Source organism: Ranitomeya variabilis, chromosome 8 (genome assembly GCF_051348905.1).
Source record: "Ranitomeya variabilis isolate aRanVar5 chromosome 8, aRanVar5.hap1, whole genome shotgun sequence".
Lineage (NCBI taxonomy): Eukaryota > Metazoa > Chordata > Amphibia > Anura > Dendrobatidae > Ranitomeya > Ranitomeya variabilis.
In genome coordinates this window covers 189,550,333-189,569,756 of record NC_135239.1, presented here as the reverse complement: position 1 = coordinate 189,569,756, position 19,424 = coordinate 189,550,333, and the positions used below count along the sequence as shown (strand labels likewise).

At 45.5% G+C, this 19,424-nt stretch overlaps 1 protein-coding gene across 3 annotated transcripts in view; it reads left to right on the top strand.

Annotated features, from left to right (window-relative positions):
• The window catches only part of DENND6A (DENN domain containing 6A), a 50,238-nt gene extending 31,216 nt beyond the window's left edge, over positions 1–19,022 (top strand). Inside the window, exons 15-21 of one of the 3 annotated variants that reach the window (XR_013218720.1) lie at positions 11,037–11,126; positions 11,889–11,942; positions 12,031–12,140; positions 12,955–13,057; positions 15,131–15,205; positions 17,222–17,924; positions 17,971–19,022. Coding sequence is in view for 2 of the 3 variants with exons in the window: in XM_077278576.1 (XP_077134691.1) it covers positions 11,037–11,126; positions 11,889–11,942; positions 12,031–12,140; positions 12,955–13,057; positions 15,131–15,205; positions 17,222–17,353 (564 nt within the window). In the remaining variant the exon portion in view is untranslated. Of the gene's footprint in view, positions 1–11,036; positions 11,127–11,888; positions 11,943–12,030; positions 12,141–12,954; positions 13,058–15,125; positions 15,206–17,221 lie in introns of all 3 variants that reach the window. The other 2 variants (XM_077278576.1, XM_077278577.1) reach the window with 2 other exon arrangements.
• Positions 19,023–19,424: the final 402 nt, after the last annotated feature.

Below are 19,424 nucleotides of genomic sequence, written 5' to 3'. Positions count from 1 at the left end.
CTGTCCTGTATATATACACTGTACAGTACCACTTCTCCTGTCCTGTGTATATACACTGTACAGTACCACTCCTCCTGTCCTGTATATATACACTGTACAGTACCACTCCTCCTGTCCTGTATATATACACTGTACAGTACCACTTCTCCTGTCCTGTGTATATACACTGTACAGTACCACTCCTCCTGTCCTGTATATATACACTGCACAGTACCACTCCTCCTGTCCTGTATATATACACTGTACAGTACCACTTCTCCTGTCCTGTGTATATACACTGTACAGTACCACTGCTCCTGTCCTGTTCTTGGAGAGGCGACATTGGTCTTTGGGAGGGTTAATATTGGTTTATATTGGAAAACCCATTTAAATGGATTATGCCAAGTAATCCCCATTCCCGAGAGCTTTGTAGTCGCTGGAGTCTGAGCGCTGGGACCCCCATGATCTCGAGAACAGGCGCTCTATAGAGGTGGTCGATCATGCGCACTGCTGCGGCATTTACACGTGGCTCTTCAACTAACGCCTTTAAGAGGACTGTTGAAGGGCACAACACAATAAAGCAAAATCCACTGATCGGGTGTGGGGGGAGTTTTATAGTTTGTGGGGTTTGTGTTTCAGGGCTGCTTTTTAGTCCCAGTCCGGCCCTGGACAGCTCTGCAGGGAGGCTGCCATACTTTGTACTGGTTTTACTCCCTGCATATTGTGGGGCAGCTGAAGGGTTCAGGTAGCAGTATCATCGCCCTGTGTTGTTCTGTAGCCCACATCCCCACACTGACTATATACAGTGGGCAACTAAGGTGTAGACAGCAGTTCCTTATGAATAGTAGGGTCAGTGGGTAAATGTGTCTACCTGTTTTACAATGTTATGGCCCAAATGTGAGCTGAGGTAAAACATTGCCAGAAGCTAAGAGGGACCAAGCTTTCTTCTTTCTAACCTCTGACATGTCCATACACGGGCACTACACATCCATGTGTGTGGCAGTAGTTCTTTTAATAGGCTTATCACACCTGTCTGCCATACTTCCTTGAGGCGGGATGGGAATCATAGTTGACGTGTTCTAGTATTGAACTCCCATTTGCCAGCTCTGGAAATGCACAATTTATGGTTGGAGAATTGGCAATATTACTTGTCAGGATGTGACTTTCCCCACCAGGGTTTAGAGGGGCACACTTCCATTTATAAGGGGTCATCCCTGTTAGGCTGGGTTTACAGGAGCGTATTACCATAGACACATGAGGGTGTGAGTTCGGATTGGGATACCCTCCACAAGGCTGGAGGTTGTGGTCTGTATATAGACCGTGTACTTCACTCTTGTGAATCCAGCCTACAACTAATTCCATAATGGTGCAGGTATTACTAACGCAGATGTCGTTTGCGTGTGTCACCATTTCTAATTCACCTATATATTTTGGCATGGGGGGGACCCCATTTGAAGTTTGCATCGGGGCCCATAACTTTGTAGTTATGCCACTGCTCTGTAGTAAAGGTACCTTCACATTAAGCAACGCTGCAGCGATAGCGACAGCGATGCCGATCGCTGCAGCGTCGCTGTTTGGTCGCTGGAGAGCTGTCACACAGACCGCTCTCCAGCGACCAACGATGCCGAGGTCCCCGGGTAACCAGGGTAAACATCGGGTTGCTAAGCGCAGGGCTGCGCTTAGTAACTTGATGTTTACCCTGGTTACCAGTGTAAAATGTAAAAAAAACAAACAGTACATACTCACCTTCGCGTCCCCCGGCGTCTGCTTCCCTGCACTGTGTGAGTGCCGGCCCTAACAGCAGAGCTGTGACGTCACCGCTGTGCTGTACTTTCACTTTACGGCCGGCGCTCACTCAGTCAGTGGCAGTGCAGGAAGCGGACGCCGGGGGACGCGAAGGTGAGTATGTAGTGTTTGTTTTTTTTACATTTTACACTGGTAACCAGGGTAAACATCGGGTTACTAAGCGCGGCCCTGCGCTTAGCAACCCGATGTTTACCCTGGTTACCAGTGTAAAACATCGCTGGCATCGTTGCTTTTGGTGTCAAACACGACGATACACGCCGGTCTGACGACCAAATAAAGTTCTGAACTTTCAGCAACGACCAGCGATATCACAGCAGGATCCTGATCGCTGCTGCCTGTCAAACTCAACGATATCGCTAGCCAGGACGCTGCAACATCACGGATCGCTAGCGATATCGTTTAGTGTGAAGGTACCTTAAGCTCGGTTCTGCACCCATATCTCTGTAGGAAGCTCGGTTCTGCTCCAATATCTCCAGAGTAAACTCTGTTCTGTTCCCGTATCTACATACCAGCCTGTTTTTAAAGCCTGTTATCTCTACTTCTTCAATGCAATGGCCAGATGTAAGCAGGGAAAAGGAGGGACACCGCGACTCGAGGGCCACTACCTTGTGATTGCCCCCCAGGCTGAAAAGTGCCAGCCAGCCCCTGCTAACACTACACTAACCGCTATAAATAAAGCCCCTATGTCTAAAGTTGTTGATCCAGAAGAAGGCAAAAAACCCTGGACACACTCAGCCAATTTGTGACTCAGGGAAAAAAATCCTTCTTGACCCCGGGAAAAGGCGATCAGTCCTAGAACCCTGGATCAAACCCTACTACTAATACTATGGTTATTATTATCCTCCCACATTATCTATTGTTATTTATTTATTATTATTGTTTCTATTCTAAGTAATGTTCATTCTAGTATTAAAACTAAAATCATTACTATATGCTTATTATTAAAATATTAATTTAATCACTATTATAATTATTTTATTCTTCCTTATTATAGATATTCTACCATTGCAGCTTTAATTGTTTTTTTTTTGCTATTACTATAAATAGACTATTGTTCCTTTTCTACTATAAATATTACTACTATACTATGTATATGCTTTTGATCCAGAAGAAGGCAAAAACCCTTGGACACTTTCAGCCAATCTGTGCCTGAAGGGAAAAATTCCTTCTTGACCCCGGGAAAAGGCGATCGGTCCTAAAACCCTGGATCAAGTCGCTTAATTCTAATAAAATGTGTATCTAGTGTTATATTAATAGAATAGTGGTTAATACTAGCTGACTACCTTGTTATCACAACTACTTCTCTATGTCCTATTTATACTACTGTAACTAATTGTTTATATTGTTATGAATTATTATTAATGCTACGCCCCTACCAATAATAAGGTCCCTATGTTACTTACTGCTAGATCAAACCTGCTGTTATAACTACTAATACTATTACTTTTACATTTTTATTCCTACTATTTTTTTACTATAATTACTACTTATTACATTTTTGCCTGCTAATATTAATATATTGCTGCTCTAATATTTTACCGCTCTTATTACTATTCTTTTTTTTAATACTTACCTCCCAGTATTTGCCGTTTATGATGTTATCGGCTGAGAGGTCCTAGCAGGATTGTCCAGATGATGTTCTTCTTTCCTCTCAAATACTGGTTAATGTATTGGAGGATGTGGCACTGCGTGGTCCTGCTGCTTCTTCTGGCCTCTGTCCTGCTGCTTCTTCTTGCCTCTCTTGTGGTCTTTCTTCTGGCGCCGATCTTAATTGTGATGTTGACCTTTTTCTTCTTCCTTTCTTCCTTTTGGGTTCCCTGCTCTTCATCCAGGTCCATACACAGTACTTTAGCCCGCATTGCCCTTGCTTCTTGTTCTGTGATCTGGGTGGTCTTCATGGATGGTGCAGGCCGCTCTTCATATTCATGCCTTGATGTATATTTCTTCTGGGCTTCTGGGCTGGTCGGCATGAGGCCGGATTAAGTTACTCATGTAATAAGACATTCCTATACACCCTTGTAAAATTAAAGGCAGCGATATAGTCGTCTTCTCACTAACCTCCATCTTGTAGAGGGGTGACGGCAGAAGCTTCATACAGAAGGCCAGTCTTCTGAATGCCTCCTCCAGTGTGATGTCAACTGAAGAGAAAAGAACCAAATATAAGGATCACCCATAACCATACAGAGAGGATGTAACAGGGTGGCACTACTGACCGCCATATTGCTAACCATCCCACTAAATTCTAGGAACAGAAATGTCAGTAAGAAGAAGCTTGAAAAATGTGTTTTGTACATGGAAGATGGAATCCAACTGTAGCCTTCATGGCCAGTGATCGTATTCCCCTCTCTACCTATGAAGCTCATGTTCTGCTCAGACCGGCGATGTCGACCTCTGTTGGGGAAAATTACTGGAAACCTAACACATCCCAAAGATAAAGAAAGGTGAAGCCTTTGGGAGCCGTCTGACCACAGGACAGAGAATGGTTGTATCTCACCTGATCCAACGCAGGATGAAGGTCCGGTCCACATGGTCTCGCTGTGGTCGTCACTCGTGTTGAAATCTATCAAAATCCTGTAAAATAGCAGAACAGTCAGAATAGGTTTTTGGCATTTGGGCAGATGCCATTGACCAGGGGGTACGGTTACGTTTTGGGCAGATGCCATTGACCACGGTGTACGGTTACGTTTTGGGCAGATGCCATTGACCACGGTGTACGGTTACGTTTTGGGCAGATGCCATTGACCAGGGTGTACGGTTACGTTTTGGGCAGATGCCATTGACCAGGGGGTACGGTTACGTTTTGGGCAGATGCCATTGACCAGGGTGTACGGTTACGTTTTGGGCAGATGCCATTAACCAGGGTGTACTGTTACGTTTTGGGCAGATGCCATTGACCAGGGTGTACGGTTACGTTTTGGGCAGATGCCATTGACCAGGGTGTACGGTTACGTTTTGGGCAGATGCCATTGACCAGGGTGTACGGTTACGTTTTGGGCAGATGCCATTGACCAGGGTGTACTGTTACTGGAAGCTTTGGGAAACGCCGTCTGTGTGTTTAGGAGGCATTGCCGGGGCAAAGGCAACATTGGGCAATGTGCAGGATATGACGGTTACATATCCAGTATCTGCCCTCCCCCATTATTCTGTGCTGTATAAGGAGGAATATTCAGAATAATTGACTTTGATCCGTTCTCCGCTCTCTATGGAGGACGGAGCTGATCGTAAATATTGTACCCATCCAATAAGATGTGACAGCGGAGTATCAGCCGCCGGCTCCTCATCATGTACATGTCTGTATGTGAAGTATTGGGGTAAATTAGAACAATTAGTAACAGAACATCTCGGGTTATTCTGTATGAATATGTGATGAGTCACTTATATAATATTATAGGTTTATACCTGATATGTCGCGGGGGCCGCAGGTGTCCGTCTTCACTTTCCGCTGAGATAGAACAGACTGAGAATAACTGACGTTTGTGGGGTTTTTTCAAATTCAAATCTAGCAATCCTATTGGCTGTTTATGGCCATGGTAGTCACTGATAATTTAAAGGGACATGACGGTATTTTGAACTATAGTGAATTTTACTATATGTAACTCCCCTTTGACACCATGTAAGCACATGGAGATGTGTTGTAATTCCCTGCACAGATGATAGGCGCAATACTATGCCGGTAAATGATATGCAGGACCAGTGTCCCATTTGTTCTAAGGATTGGTGCGGGTCCCAGGAATTGGGTTCTAGCAATATGTACACGTTTCCCAAAAACCCTGTAATTGCTTCTACTTCACTCTATTTTGTGAGGTCATGATATCTTATTATCTAGTTGGATTGCTCAACGGAGTTTTTATTGCTTAATTTACATTAAGAATAGAAGTGTTGTCACCTAGGAGAGGCATGATCAATAAATATTAGGTTTAGGCAGGCGGCCATCAGGGCATTACTGCCTTGACAGGCGTATGGGGTCCGATGAGCAGAGGGGGCCCGCAATGAGCCCTGTCTCTTCTTCTCATCGGGCCCCAGCGGCAGGCTTCTGCCAGTGCAGTAACTGAACCTGAGAACGAGGCGCAGGTTCAGCTAAACTCTATAGCCGTGCCGGCCCGCACAGCAATAGTTAAAAGCCGCCAGCCAATAGGAGGCTGGCAGCTGGCGTCAGCGCGCACATCGCCGGAGTATGACATCATTGTCATTCGCCGGCGAGTACGCACTTAAAATGCCTGGGGTGGACCACGGCCAGGTAAGGAGAAAGTGTTTTTTTTTTTTTTTTTTTTTTTGGTTTTTTTTCATATTGAAAGTGGCAAGCCGCAATATGTTTGGGCGGCAGTATGGAGACACATGGACCATGTGTCTCCATCCTGCCCCATCTGTCTCCTTCCTGCCTCATGATCCTGCACCATGTGACATGGGGCAGGATGGAGACACATGGTTCAGTATCATGGGGCAGGATGGAGACACATGGTTCAGTATCATGGGGCAGGATGGAGACACATGGTTCAGGATGATAGGGCAGGATGGAGACACATGGTTCAGTATCATGGGGCAGGATGGAGACACATGGTTCAGGATGATAGGGCAGGATGGAGACACATGGTTCAGTATCATGGGGCAGGATGGAGACACATGGCTCAGGATCATGGGGCAGGATGGAGACACATGGTTCAGTATCATGGGGCAGGATGGAGACACATGGCTCAGGATCATGGGGCAGGATGGAGACACATGGTTCAGTATCATGGGGCAGGATGGAGACACATGGTTCAGTATCATGGGGCAGGATGGAGACACATGGTTCAGTATCATGGGGCAGGATGGAGACACATGGTTCAGGATCATGGGGCAGGATGGAGACTCATGGTTCAGGATCATGGGGCAGGATGGAGACACATGGCTCAGGATCATGGGGCAGGATGGAGACACATGGTTCAGTATCATGGGGCAGGATGGAGACACATGGCTCAGGATCATGGGGCAGGATGGAGACACATGGTTCAGTATCATGGGGCAGGATGGAGACACATGGCTCAGGATCATGGGGCAGGATGGAGACACATGGCTCAGGATCATGGGGCAGGATGGAGACACATGGTTCAGTATCATGGGGCAGGATGGAGACACATGGTTCAGTATCATGGGGCAGGATGGAGACACATGGTTCAGGATCATGGGGCAGGATGGAGACACATGGCTCAGGATCATGGGGCAGGATGGAGACACATGGCTCAGGATCATGGGGCAGGATGGAGACACATGGTTCAGTATCATGGGGCAGGATGGAGACACATGGTTCAGTATCATGGGGCAGGATGGAGACACATGGTTCAGGATCATGGGGCAGGATGGAGACTCATGGTTCAGGATCATGGGGCAGGATGGAGACACATGGTTCAGGATGATGGGGCAGGATGGAGACACATGGTTCAGGATGATGGGGCAGGATGGAGACACATGGTTCAGGATGATGGGGCTGGATGGAGACACATGGTTCAGGATCATGGGGCTGGATGGAGACACATGGGGCAGAATGGAGAATCATGGGCAGGATGGAGACATGGGGCAGGATAGAGACTGATGGTTCAGGATCATGGGGCAGGATGGAGACAGATGGGGCACGATGGAGAATCATGGGGCAGGATGGAGACATGGGGCAGGATCATGGGGCAGGATGGAGACTCCATGGTTCAGGATCATGGGGCAGGATGGAGCTATGATGTAGGATGCAGACATGTGGTTCAGGATCATGAGGAGGATGGAGACCGATATGGAGACAGATGTATGAAGTCAGATGGCGATAGATGGGGCAGGATGGAGACATGGTGCAGGATCATGGGGCAGGATGGAGACATATGGTGAAGGATCATGGGGCAGGATAGAGACAGATGGGGCAGGATGGAGACACATGGTGCAGGATTATGGGACAGATGGGGCAGGATGGAGACAGATGGGACAGGATGGGGAGATCATATGGAGCAAGATGGGACATCACATGGGGAGAATAGATACTAATGCCGGCAGGATGGGAGAACATATGGATGGAGCCAGGAATGAGACACAACGGGGCCAGGATGAGGGATATTACTACCCTAGGGGCTAAGTAAGGGGTATTATTACTGCAGTCATGTATTTTATTTTTTGAGGATACTGTTTTCAGTGAGGGGTCCTATTGCTGTTAAGAGCGACACTATGTTGCTTGTTTTCCTTCCACTAGTGTAGTGTAGACATTGGGAAAAATTAAGTAATGTGTTCTGCAAGCGGAGCTCTAGTTAACTTCTTTCAGCCAGGACTCGTTTCTGCAGGAAATAAGACAGTTATGTCAGTCTGTACTGGATGGACATGAAAAGTGAAGATGAAAGACTTCACCTAGAGACGTCACTGGTGAATCAGTGTGTTAACTGTTACATGTACACTGACACTATACATTGTATACTATATACAGCACTCCTGTGTACAATGTCACTAGTGATCACTGGATTACCTTTAAACTGACACTATTTACAGAGCTCCTGTATATAATGTCACCGGTGATCATTGTATTACCTGTACACTGACACTATATACAGAGCTTCTGTGTATAATGTCACCGGTGATCACTGTATTACCTGTACATTGACACTACATACTGAGCTTCTGTATATAATGCCACCGGTGATCACTGTATTACCTGTACACTGACACTGTATACAGAGCTCCTGTGCATAATGTCACTGGTTATTCCTGTATTACCTGTACACTGACACTATATACAAAGCTCCTGTGTATAATGTCACTCTTATTCCTGTATTACCTGTACACTGACACTATATACAGAGCTCCTGTGTATAATGTCACTGGTTATTCCTGTATTACCTGTACACTGACACTATATACAGAGCTCCTGTGTATAATGTCACTGCTTATTCCTGTATTACCTGTACACTGACACTATATACAGAGCTCCTGTGTATAATGTCACTGGTTATTCCTGTATTACTTGTACACTGACACTATATACAGAGCTCCTGTGTATGTCACTGATCACTGTATTAACTGTACACAGACACTGCATACTAAGTACAGATCTCCTGTGTATAATGGCACTTATGGTGATATTAGTAGTGTTTTTTTGTTAATGATCAGTATTGTAGTATTCGGTCACTATGTGGTGATAATGTGTGGTCCCGCCATGGTGTGGCTGTATTTGTTCCTTGTATGTGGTGTTATAGGTCACTATGTGGTGGTAATATGTTGTCTGGTCATGGCGTAGTGCTATTTTTTCCTTGTATGTGCTATTAATTGGTCACTGTGGTGGTAATATGGTGTCTGATCATGGTGCGGTGGTATTTGTGCCTTGTATGTAGTATTATACGGTCACTCTGGTGGTAATATGTGATCTGGTCATGGTGTGGCAGTATTTATTTCTTGTATGTGGTATTATAGGTCACTATGTGGTGGTAATATATGATCTGGTCATTATGTGGTGGTATTTGTCCCTTGTATGTGGTATTATTGGTCATTTTAAAAATTGAAAAATAAATAAAAATATACTTAAATTGTATTGGATATTTTAACAAATGATTAACAGGATACAGTAGAGTAGAGCTCGGCCAAAAGAGTCTACCTTGTCTTGGTGGCGGATTAAAAAATCTTTTGGTAAAAACAAAAGCTGCCGGCTATGTATGTGATCTGGTGATGGGAACTGTTTAATGTGTGATTGGTGAGGACGTGGTGCAGAAATGGCGTTTTTTCAAGAGAAGGTGGTGGGACTGTGGACAGATCGAGGGGTGGAGGTGGGGCTGGGTTGGAGTCTCAAGGGGACCCTGAAAATTTTGCCAGTATGGGGCCCGAAATTCCACCTAAAATAAAGTCTCAAGGAGGCAGCCGGCGTTGTATGTATGCTGCAGCAGGTGGAGCAGCACTTCACTTTTACTTTCGGCACCTGTGCAACCAGAGGCTTCTATCAACTCCTCCTGGCTGCAGATAAGAGAGAACGGGAGCCCCAAGTACCTTATTTTAGGGTTTGGTGGGAATCCCACCAGTGGAAACTAAGTCACCCAAAGATTTAACACCCAGCCATTGCATTATCCCTTTAATACCTTGAGAATGGTGCACGAGTATTTTTCTCTTTTGCGGTTTGCACCACATTGTCCAGAAGGAAATTTACAAATCACTTGTGGATAATACACACTATCCAACATTAAAAATACAACAGCAGGAAAAGCCGTGGAATTATGGAAATCACAGGGTGGGTGGATTTGTTACTAATCTGTAAATGATGGAAAAATGAAAACAAATTTTTCAAAAACCTTTTGAATTTTTCAGTATGGAGTATGAGTGCCACATGCACAAATCCCCTGCTCTTGCAGCCTTGGCTGCTATCAGTGAGGTTATTAATGATCATCTGAGGAATGTTCTGTTGTGCTGGACGCACTTGGGCAAATCATCAAGATCCTCTGCTGCCAGCTCCCTTTGCAATTACCAATGATATCCCAAATGTTCTTCATGGTAGACAAGTTGGAGACGCTGCTGGCCATGGAAGTATGTTTAGACCATACAAGCTGCTTACAGTAGCATGGTCAATGTGCTGATTGTACTACTATGAGCAGCTTGCATGGCCTAAATGTGCTACCAGTTTCTCCGGACTTGTCTCTCCATCATTGGTGACATTGGGTGACAGTTACAAAAGGAGCTGCCAGCTGTGGATCTTGATGATTTGCCCAACTGTATTTAGTGCGACAGAACATTCCTCAGACAGCCATTAATAACTTCACTGATCGCAGCCAATGCTGAAAGCTGAATATATTTACAATGTTATGGTAACGATGTAAATTTGTTTTTCTCAAAATTTTTCATCATTTGCATAAGTCTATCAATCCTGTGATTTCCATAACTCCAACCTAAACAGTGACAACTGCAACACCAAGAAGGAAAAATGGTGAACATACTGAGTGTATGATGGAAATTACCCCATCTGGAACAACTTGGCACAAATTGAAACAAAATCCCATAAAGTGCCTTCCATTATGCCGAATGTCCCCGCAGAGCTCAGCAGTGCAGAGGATGTCATCTAGCTACTTAATCCGTCCTTTCCCGAATATTTTAGTATCTAATTGTTTGGTTTTCTATGGTCATACGCTTCCAGTTAGCTGATCAAATAATTAAGGCCGTGTTTAGCTGTGGTTAACGAGCTGATCATATTATTATATATTACATTATGTAACTTGTATCACATGGATGCTGACCTTCTTCGCTTTTTCTTTCGACTCTTTTGTTTTTAGGGAATTCAGCAGAAGCGCCCATCGGAGGCGCAGAACGCGATTCTCAGACGTCATTTCTTAGAGCTGACTCAGAGCTTCATCATTCCTCTGGTAAGTGTCTATAATTCCTGACATCCATCTTCTCTTCTTGGGGTAAGTCCTAAAGTTATATATATATATATAACTTTCATATTAAAGGGGTTCTCCGGTGAAAGCAAGTCATCACCTATCCAAGGGATAACTCATTGATCGGTAGGGGTCCGACAGCTGGGAATAATGCCATTCGGCAGAACAGGAGACTTTACACCTCTTAGAATGGATCGACAGTGTGCATGTTCCACCGCTTTACTGTATTCCTTCTCTTTGGGGCTGCTGACGTTTTTTTCCCGCAGCCATAGAGAATGATTGGTGTGTTAGTCGGAGATCTGACCTGCCACTTCATTTTGAAGTGGGTGTGAGCTAAATACACTCTCTTCTATGCCTTTTGAACTCCAAATTAGTAAGCTTTCTTTTATGAGTGTTCGGGAAACCAATGCAGCACAGCCTTGTATGGTGTACCCAGGATTTCTAGTTATTTCGCACATGTAAATAGTGTCGCAGACAAAGGAATAGTTATTTCTGGACTAAGAGCCAATAGGAATTTTTAGGGTCGTGAATAGAAATGTGAAACTTTCCGCCCATCAGTGTCTTTTGATCACCATTACACAGAAGTGATAAGACAAGACACATGCCACATACTCAGGATGGATTCTGTCTTCTCACCGTGGGGTTAAAAGTTCCACGTTGTACCTATCAGTGTGGGTCTCTGCAATTGGCCCCCCCACCTATCAATACTCGTTTACTGTCCCTTTAACCTTACTTATCTGCCTGCAGGAACGATATGTTGCCAGCCTGATGCCTCTGCTGAAGAGCATCTCTCCGTGGAAGGTAGGTAGACGTGGACTTCTGTAAAGTTTTAACGCTTGTTGTATTTGGTTGGATGTTTTTATATCGCCTCCATGTATTCTTCGTGCAGAGTCCTCCGCAGCTTAAGCCCTTCAGTCAGGAGGAGTTCATGAAGACGTTGGAGAAGACGGGACCTCAACTCACGTCTCGGTTAAAAGGAGACTGGATTGGCCTGTACAGGTCAGTATTGTTCTTGGCTTTTATAATGGCATCTTAATTCACAGCTCTTCTTTATTGGACATTTAAATCATGGTGATGTAGAAACCGGCGGAGCGAGGGGAGTATCACATCGGGCAAAAATGCACCAAAAACTGCGTGATTTGTGGCAGATTGGATTTACTGCAGCAAGTTTCTGTAGCATTATTTATCCTGTCGTTGTTATACTGTCTAATAGATTGTTCAAAACAATCTTTTAGTTTTCTATGACACATCGGAGGCCATGGCAACCATTGGCTCCCCATGATCACGCTGCAGGGAGCTGATAGAGTGACAGAGGGAGCAATCTTCTTCTGTCACACTCTTTACATTTCAATAGCAATTTCTGCATGTAAAAAGTTAATGCTGCAAGCTCTGGCAGCACTTAATTTAGTCTTCTATTTCCCTGGCTGGCAAAGATATATAGAGCGCTAAACCCGGGTGAATAATCTCAGATAGTGATAAAATTACTGCTGCTGTCTCCCCGGAGCCGTACGGAGCCGGCTGAGCTGAGCACACAGCCACCATAAATATACGGACCACGATTTCTGGACTTTACGTGGATCTCCTGACCCAAACTCCACTATCTCATAGGCATGTATGAGGTTCCTGAGATCTGCGGCCGGTCCGGAAATCGTGGTCTGTACACGGACCCTGAGACTCTCGAACATGTGCATTCCTACTAGTAACGTCTCAATCATTGTAACTTTACATGGGACTTGTACTGAACCCCTTTATAAGCGTATGCCCGAAAAGCCCAATTCTTATACCAATTATTTTTTTTCTTTAATGAACGAAGACATTTCTTGAAGTCCCCAAACTTTGACGGCTGGTTCAGAGCTCGCAGAAAAGAAATGATGCAGAAGTTGGAGGCTCTTCAGCTCGAGGCACTTTGTAACGAGGTAATTGGTCCAATATTCACACTTAGGCCGGGGTCACACTTGTGAGTGCAATGCGAGAAACTCGCATCGATACCCGGCACTGCCGCCGGCACTCGGGACAGGAGTCTACATAGAAATACATGCAGCTGCACACTCCAGTCCCAAGTGCCGGCGGCAGTGCCAGGTATTGAGGCGAGAGACTCGCAAGTGTGACCCCGGCCTTAGGGTGCAGATCGTGATGACCAAACTTCCCCTCTGTTTTCTGACCTGAACTCTACATTCTTGGAGCTATATACTCATTATACCTGGAGGGGGCCCAGGATGGGGGTGGGGACACAATATACCTGGCAGGGGCCCAGAATGGGGGGGGGGGGGGCATTACACCTGGAAGGGACCCAGGATGATGAATGGACATTATACCTGAATGGGGCCCAGTAGCTGAAGGACATTATACCCAGAAGGGGCCCAGGATGGGGGGCATTATACCTGGAAGGGGCCCAGCCAGGGGGATGAGGGGACGTTATACCTGGAAGGGGCCCAGGATGGGGGGGGAAATTATACCTGGAAGGGGCCCAGCATTGGGGGGGAGGGACATTATACCTGGAAGGGGCCCAGCCAGGGGGATGAGGGGACGTTATACCTGGAAGGGGCCCAGGATGGGGGGATATTATACCTGGAAGGGGACCAGCATTGGGGGGGGTGGGACATTATACCTCAAAGGGGCCCAGGGTGGGGGGGCATTACGCTTGGAAGGGGCCCAGGTTGATGAGGGGACATTGTACCTGAATGGGGACCGGTAGGCGGGGGACATTATACCCTGAAGGTGCCCACGATGGGGGGGGGGGGGGACATTATACCTGGAAGGGGCCTAGGATGGGGGGACATTATACCTGGAAGAGGCCCAGCGTTGGGGGCATTATACTTGGAAGGGGCCCAGCAAGGGTGGTGAGGGGACATTATACCTGGAAGGGGGCTAGGATGGGGGATATTATACCTGGAAGGGGCCCAGCATGTAGGGGGCATTATACTTGGAAGGGGCCCATCAAAGGGGGGTGAAGAAACATTATACCTGGAAATGGCCCAGGATGGGGGGGACATTATATCTGGAAGGGGCTGGGTTGTTGAGTTTGGTCAGGTCAAGTGAGCTGCGAGTGGTTCGGACATCACGTTCTGGGAATGTCAGATGTGTGAAACCTAATAAGGGAGTATAAAAGAAAGATATACAACTTGGTATTACATTGTAATTATGGTGCCCAGATCCAAAGATGATATCACTTGTTCTAGTTTGGGGTTGACTCATAAAACTTTTCCTGTGTGTGAAGGGGGCTGGCTGAATGTTAATTTTAATAACCCTCTTATCTGTCACATATGTTAAATAAGGGGGCTCAGTTAGCTATTGAAATTAGCCTGTTAGCCAGACCCCATTATTTGTCATATAGGACAGATCAGAGAGATGGGTATTGTTTGTATCCATAGCTGAGCCAGCCCCCTTATCTTTCACAGACATGATAAATAAGGGTAAGACTATGTGCACACGTTCAGGATTTCTTGCAGAAATTTCCTGAGCAAAACGGGACATTTTCTGCAAAGAAATCCGCATGCTTTTTTTGAGTGTTTTTCTCGCGTTCTTACCGCGTTTTTGGTGCAGTTTTTTTTTTTGCGAATTTTTCCGGAGGTTCCCAATGCAATAATATAGTGGGAAATCCGCAAAATTAATGAACATGCTGCGTTTTTTACCGCGATGCGTTTTTTCCATGTGCACAAAAATTGCGGAATGCATTCTAAATGATGGGATGCATAATGTATGCATTTTTTAGCGTTTTTATAGCGAAAAAATGCGAAAAAAACACGAAGAATCTGCAACGTGTGCACACAGCCTTAGGGGTCTGGTTCCCATACATTTCTGTAGCTGAGACAGCCCCCTTGTCTATCACACATAACAAATTAGGGGTCTGGATTGGCTATGGAAATGAACACTCAGCCAGCCCCCTTAACACACAATACAGGTCGCATTGTGTCAAGCACAAATCTGAAGTGGCTATCCGTTATTGATGGGGTTGACTGAGTCGTCCTTTCTTTGTGTCCTGAGTCTAGGATTTGCTCATCTGGGTTCAGGAACACACTGAGGTGGAGTCTGTGGATTTGGTGTTAAAACTTAAAAATAAACTGGTGAGTATCAGCAACTGATTTATCTATGGGCTTTGTGCAACTAAAACCCTAAATGTGTTCTTTATTTGAACCAGATAATGACCAACTCCTTAAAGGGGTTGTCCACTACTAGACATTCCCTTCTTAATGGGACTGGAGAAATGGGGAAAAAAAATGACCGCCCCGCTCGTCTGCTTTCAGTACACTGCCCCTCTGTTGGTGCACTGGCATCAACATCTGGCGGCGTAACATGAGCCCTGCCACCAGCCAGCCAGTAGTGGACAACCCCTTTAACAGATGGCGTAACTAGAGTCCTATGGGTGGCAGTACAAAATTTAGAGCTTTCTAGATCCTATAAAGACATATATTTGTTCCCCATATAACAATGTCCCCCATCCTGGGCCCCTTTTAGGTATAATATCCCCCTTCCTGGTACAATGTCCCCTGTCCTGAGCCCCTTCTAGGTATAATATCCCCCTTCCTGGTACAATGTCCCCCATCCTGGGTCTCTTCCTGGTAAAACTTCTCCCATCCTGGGTCTTTTCTAGGTAAAATATCCCCCTTCTAGGTATAATGCCCCCCCCCCAATCCTGGGCCTCTTTTCAGGTATAATGTCAATTCTGGCCCCCTTTCAGGTATAATGCCCCCCCCACCCCCTCCATCCTGGCCCCTTTCAGGTATAATGCCCTCCCTCCCCCTCCATCCTGGGCCCTTTTCAGGTATAATGAACCCCCCCCCCCCATCCTGGGCGCCCCTTCCTGGTATAATATCCCCCTCCACCCTGGGCCCTTTTCAGGTATAATGTCCCCCCCATCCTGGGCCCCTTTCAGGTATATTGCCCCCCATCATGTGAAGGAGCTGGCAGCTGACATCGGCGTGCCCGCCATAGTGCATGACATCATTGCTGACATACCCTCCATTCAGTACGTCTGCAGGGAGCCCGGGGCTTGTGGCCACATTACACCAGCCTTAATCAGATCTTTTCATCTCCCTTATCTGTTCTGAATTCGTATTCTTGTATTCCCCTAGAATAACAATTCTTCAGCTTTCCATAGAACTCTGCATTTTGTCTTTCCTCTGTTATTCCTCCTGGAGGCACAGGGGTAGGACAATCCCTTCTCCTGGTCCCTCGGGGGTGTCACTATACAGTCTCCTCCTGTCCAATCAGTGTTAGCAATGTTGTGACGCGCCCTGAGGACGAGAAATGGAGTTCTCATTGTATTCCTATATTTCCAGGAGGAATAAAAGAGGAACGGCACAATATAGTGTTATAAGACAAGATGCTCCAGAATTGCCACTTAGGATTAGTCCCATCTTCATAAATGGATATTGTCGGACTGTGCTTACAAAAAGAATCACCCGTGTAATTTACTGCCTACTAAAATTTGCATTGGTTCTTCAGATATTAACATTTTAGTTTATATCTCGTTGCCTAGGAGACCGACCACCTGTGCTCTAGCTTGTAAGCACTGTATTGTATTTGGCCGTGATTAGGAGGTATCATTGATCCTGGATAACTTTAAAAACAGTGCTTACAAGCTTAATAGAAAAGGGCTTGCAAGCACTGCGCAGGTTCTACTGTCTGTTTACAGCTTGTTGTCTTGGAGACCGACCACCACTTCTAGACTGCAGAACCTGCCCAGTGCTTACAAGCTCTTTTCTGTTGCGCTTATAAGCACTGTTTTGAAGCTGGAATCCGATACCACCTTCTAATCCTGGCGAGCTTCAGAGGCCACTTACAAGAGACACCAGCGGTGGTCGGTCTCCAAGGCAACGAGCTGTAAACAAAAGGAACATGTTAATATCTCAGAAACGGCAAATATTTTTAATAAACAGTAAATTGTAAAATTGCTTGTTTTTACGACTCCTATCTGACAATGTCCATCTATGAAGACGGGAATAATCCTTTTAATGGAGCATACAGGTATTTAATAAAACGGACATGTCAGCGGAGCCAAGAGATGTTTGTAATTTTGGGAAAGCGCCTACATTTATTGTATGGATGGTTTCTTTACTGATCAGTGTGGCCATTTACAGGCTTTGGCACAAAGAGAGCAACTACCTGTGAGCGCAGGAACACTACAGAGGCTGCAGGGACAGGTGGACACCATCATTCAGGAAGTGCCCGAAGACCTGCAGGAGATCTTACTGAAAACCTACAGCTCGTGAAACACGTGGGGTCCAGGCAATAAGACACTGACCGTGGTATGAGCGCAGCACCGCACGGCCGCGCACCCTTCACTTCTTCCATACTGACTGTCGGTGACTCAGACACAGGTCAGGGCTTTTTGGGTCCCCCAGGTGCGAGGCTGAAGGCCTCCTTACTACTGTACCCAGAGGAGAATCCATATGTGGTATATTTTTATATAATATTGTGCTATGGGTGCAGTAACATACGGACATCGATAGGAGGAAAGCAAAACCATGATGGACATTAGAAGTAACCGGATCTGGTTCATGACGTCGGATTGTATTCCTTACTTTCTAAGAGATTTGTTACCCTTTTTATGCTCTTAATAATCATGCGCAGTGAGTGGATGGGGCAGGGAGAAGCCATATTAGCTTTTTTTGGAAATCATATAATTGAATTTTCCCCTTAAATACCATCACTATGCGCCTTTTAGAAGCTGCTTCTAACTGCTGCTCAGCAAAGATCTTCAAATATTATGTGTATACTAATTCCCCTGTCGGAGTCTTTTTTTTTTTTCATGTTCACTGGTTATATTCACAGTTACTGAGGGTCGGACCATAGGAACCCCACTGTTCCTGAGAATAGGGGTCAAAAGGACCCCCTATGTGAGTAGAACCCCACTTATGGCAGTGGTGGTTGATCATTCATTCACTCATTCATTCAGAATTTTCAGTGGTCAGACCCCCAGCCATAAGGGCAGCCTGGACTCTTAGATGACCCATATGCCTTCTAATACGTTGCTGCTGGTTTGATGGGGTCCGGGTAATAAGACCTCCAGGAAAAAAAAAAAAAAACAGCTCTGAAGAGCGCTGCTCCGGAGGCTGAAATTGTCCGCTCCTGCATGCCGCGTGTGCACAGAGCGATGTGTGGGTTTTACTTGTAATAATTGCTAATGGTTTCTACACCAAATTGTTAAAAAATGGCTCATATAGTTCACAATTTGGCGCAAAACAATAAAAATGCTTTTTTGGGGGGGAGGGGGGCAAAAATATTCATTTGTGACCGTTCCACTAAAATATCGCACAATTTGTACAGAAATTCCAGTCGTCCATCACATCACTGTGGAGTACGTTTGCAGTAAACATTTTGCCATTTTTTTTTAAATGATGCAGTTGATGAATCAACCAAAAACCTCTGGAGGCTCCAGACTACGACCATGATGATGATCATGGGGGAAAAAAAAACAAAAAAACAGAAAAACAAAAATAGAACATAAAAGGGCATAAATTAAAAGAATGAGCACAAATGAAAAATGGGCGCACAGCAACTAAAGCTAGCAAAAAAAAAATCTGGCCCTATGTGTCCGTGCACCGCTCAGCATCGTGAGTATCGCCATTTAGAGCAATTATTGACCAATCAGGAGCCGCGCCCACACCGATTGGCAGATTAATATTAACACCGTTCCATTGGATCATCAACCATGTAGAATTGATTTTTTTTTCCCCCAAACTCTTGACTGTTACAAGTTGAAACCTTTTCTCTTTGTAATTATCAATTAATGTTGATTATCTTCAGTATTTTACATTTCCGTTGGCTGAGAATTCTGATCAGATGACTTAATTTATGCTGTTTTATATGTACATTGTACCCTATAGTCAGACCACTGCCCATAATGGTTTGCTGCAATAAATTATTTTTAACTTGTCGCTTTGGACACCTGTGATACAGAGAGGTAAAATATACTTGGGAAAACACAGACCTGCAGCCGCGGGGACTTGAACATATTTGTAGAGCACGCCGAAGTCACTCTGTTAGGCCAGTCTCACACGTCCAGATAATTCCGGTACAGGAAAAATCGGTACCGGAATTATCCGTGTCCGTGTGCCCGTGCGTTTCTGTGGCACATCAGTGTGGCACACGTGTGCCGCCCGTGTGCCGACTGGGTACCACACGCACCGTGCAGGAGACAGCGCTAGAGATAAGCGCTGTCCCCCCCACGTGGTAATGAAGCCGCCATTCATATCTTCTCTGCAGCAGCGTTTGCTGTAGAGAAGATATGAATAATCCTTTTTTTTGTTTGTTTCTGGTGTTTAACATAAAGATCCCTGT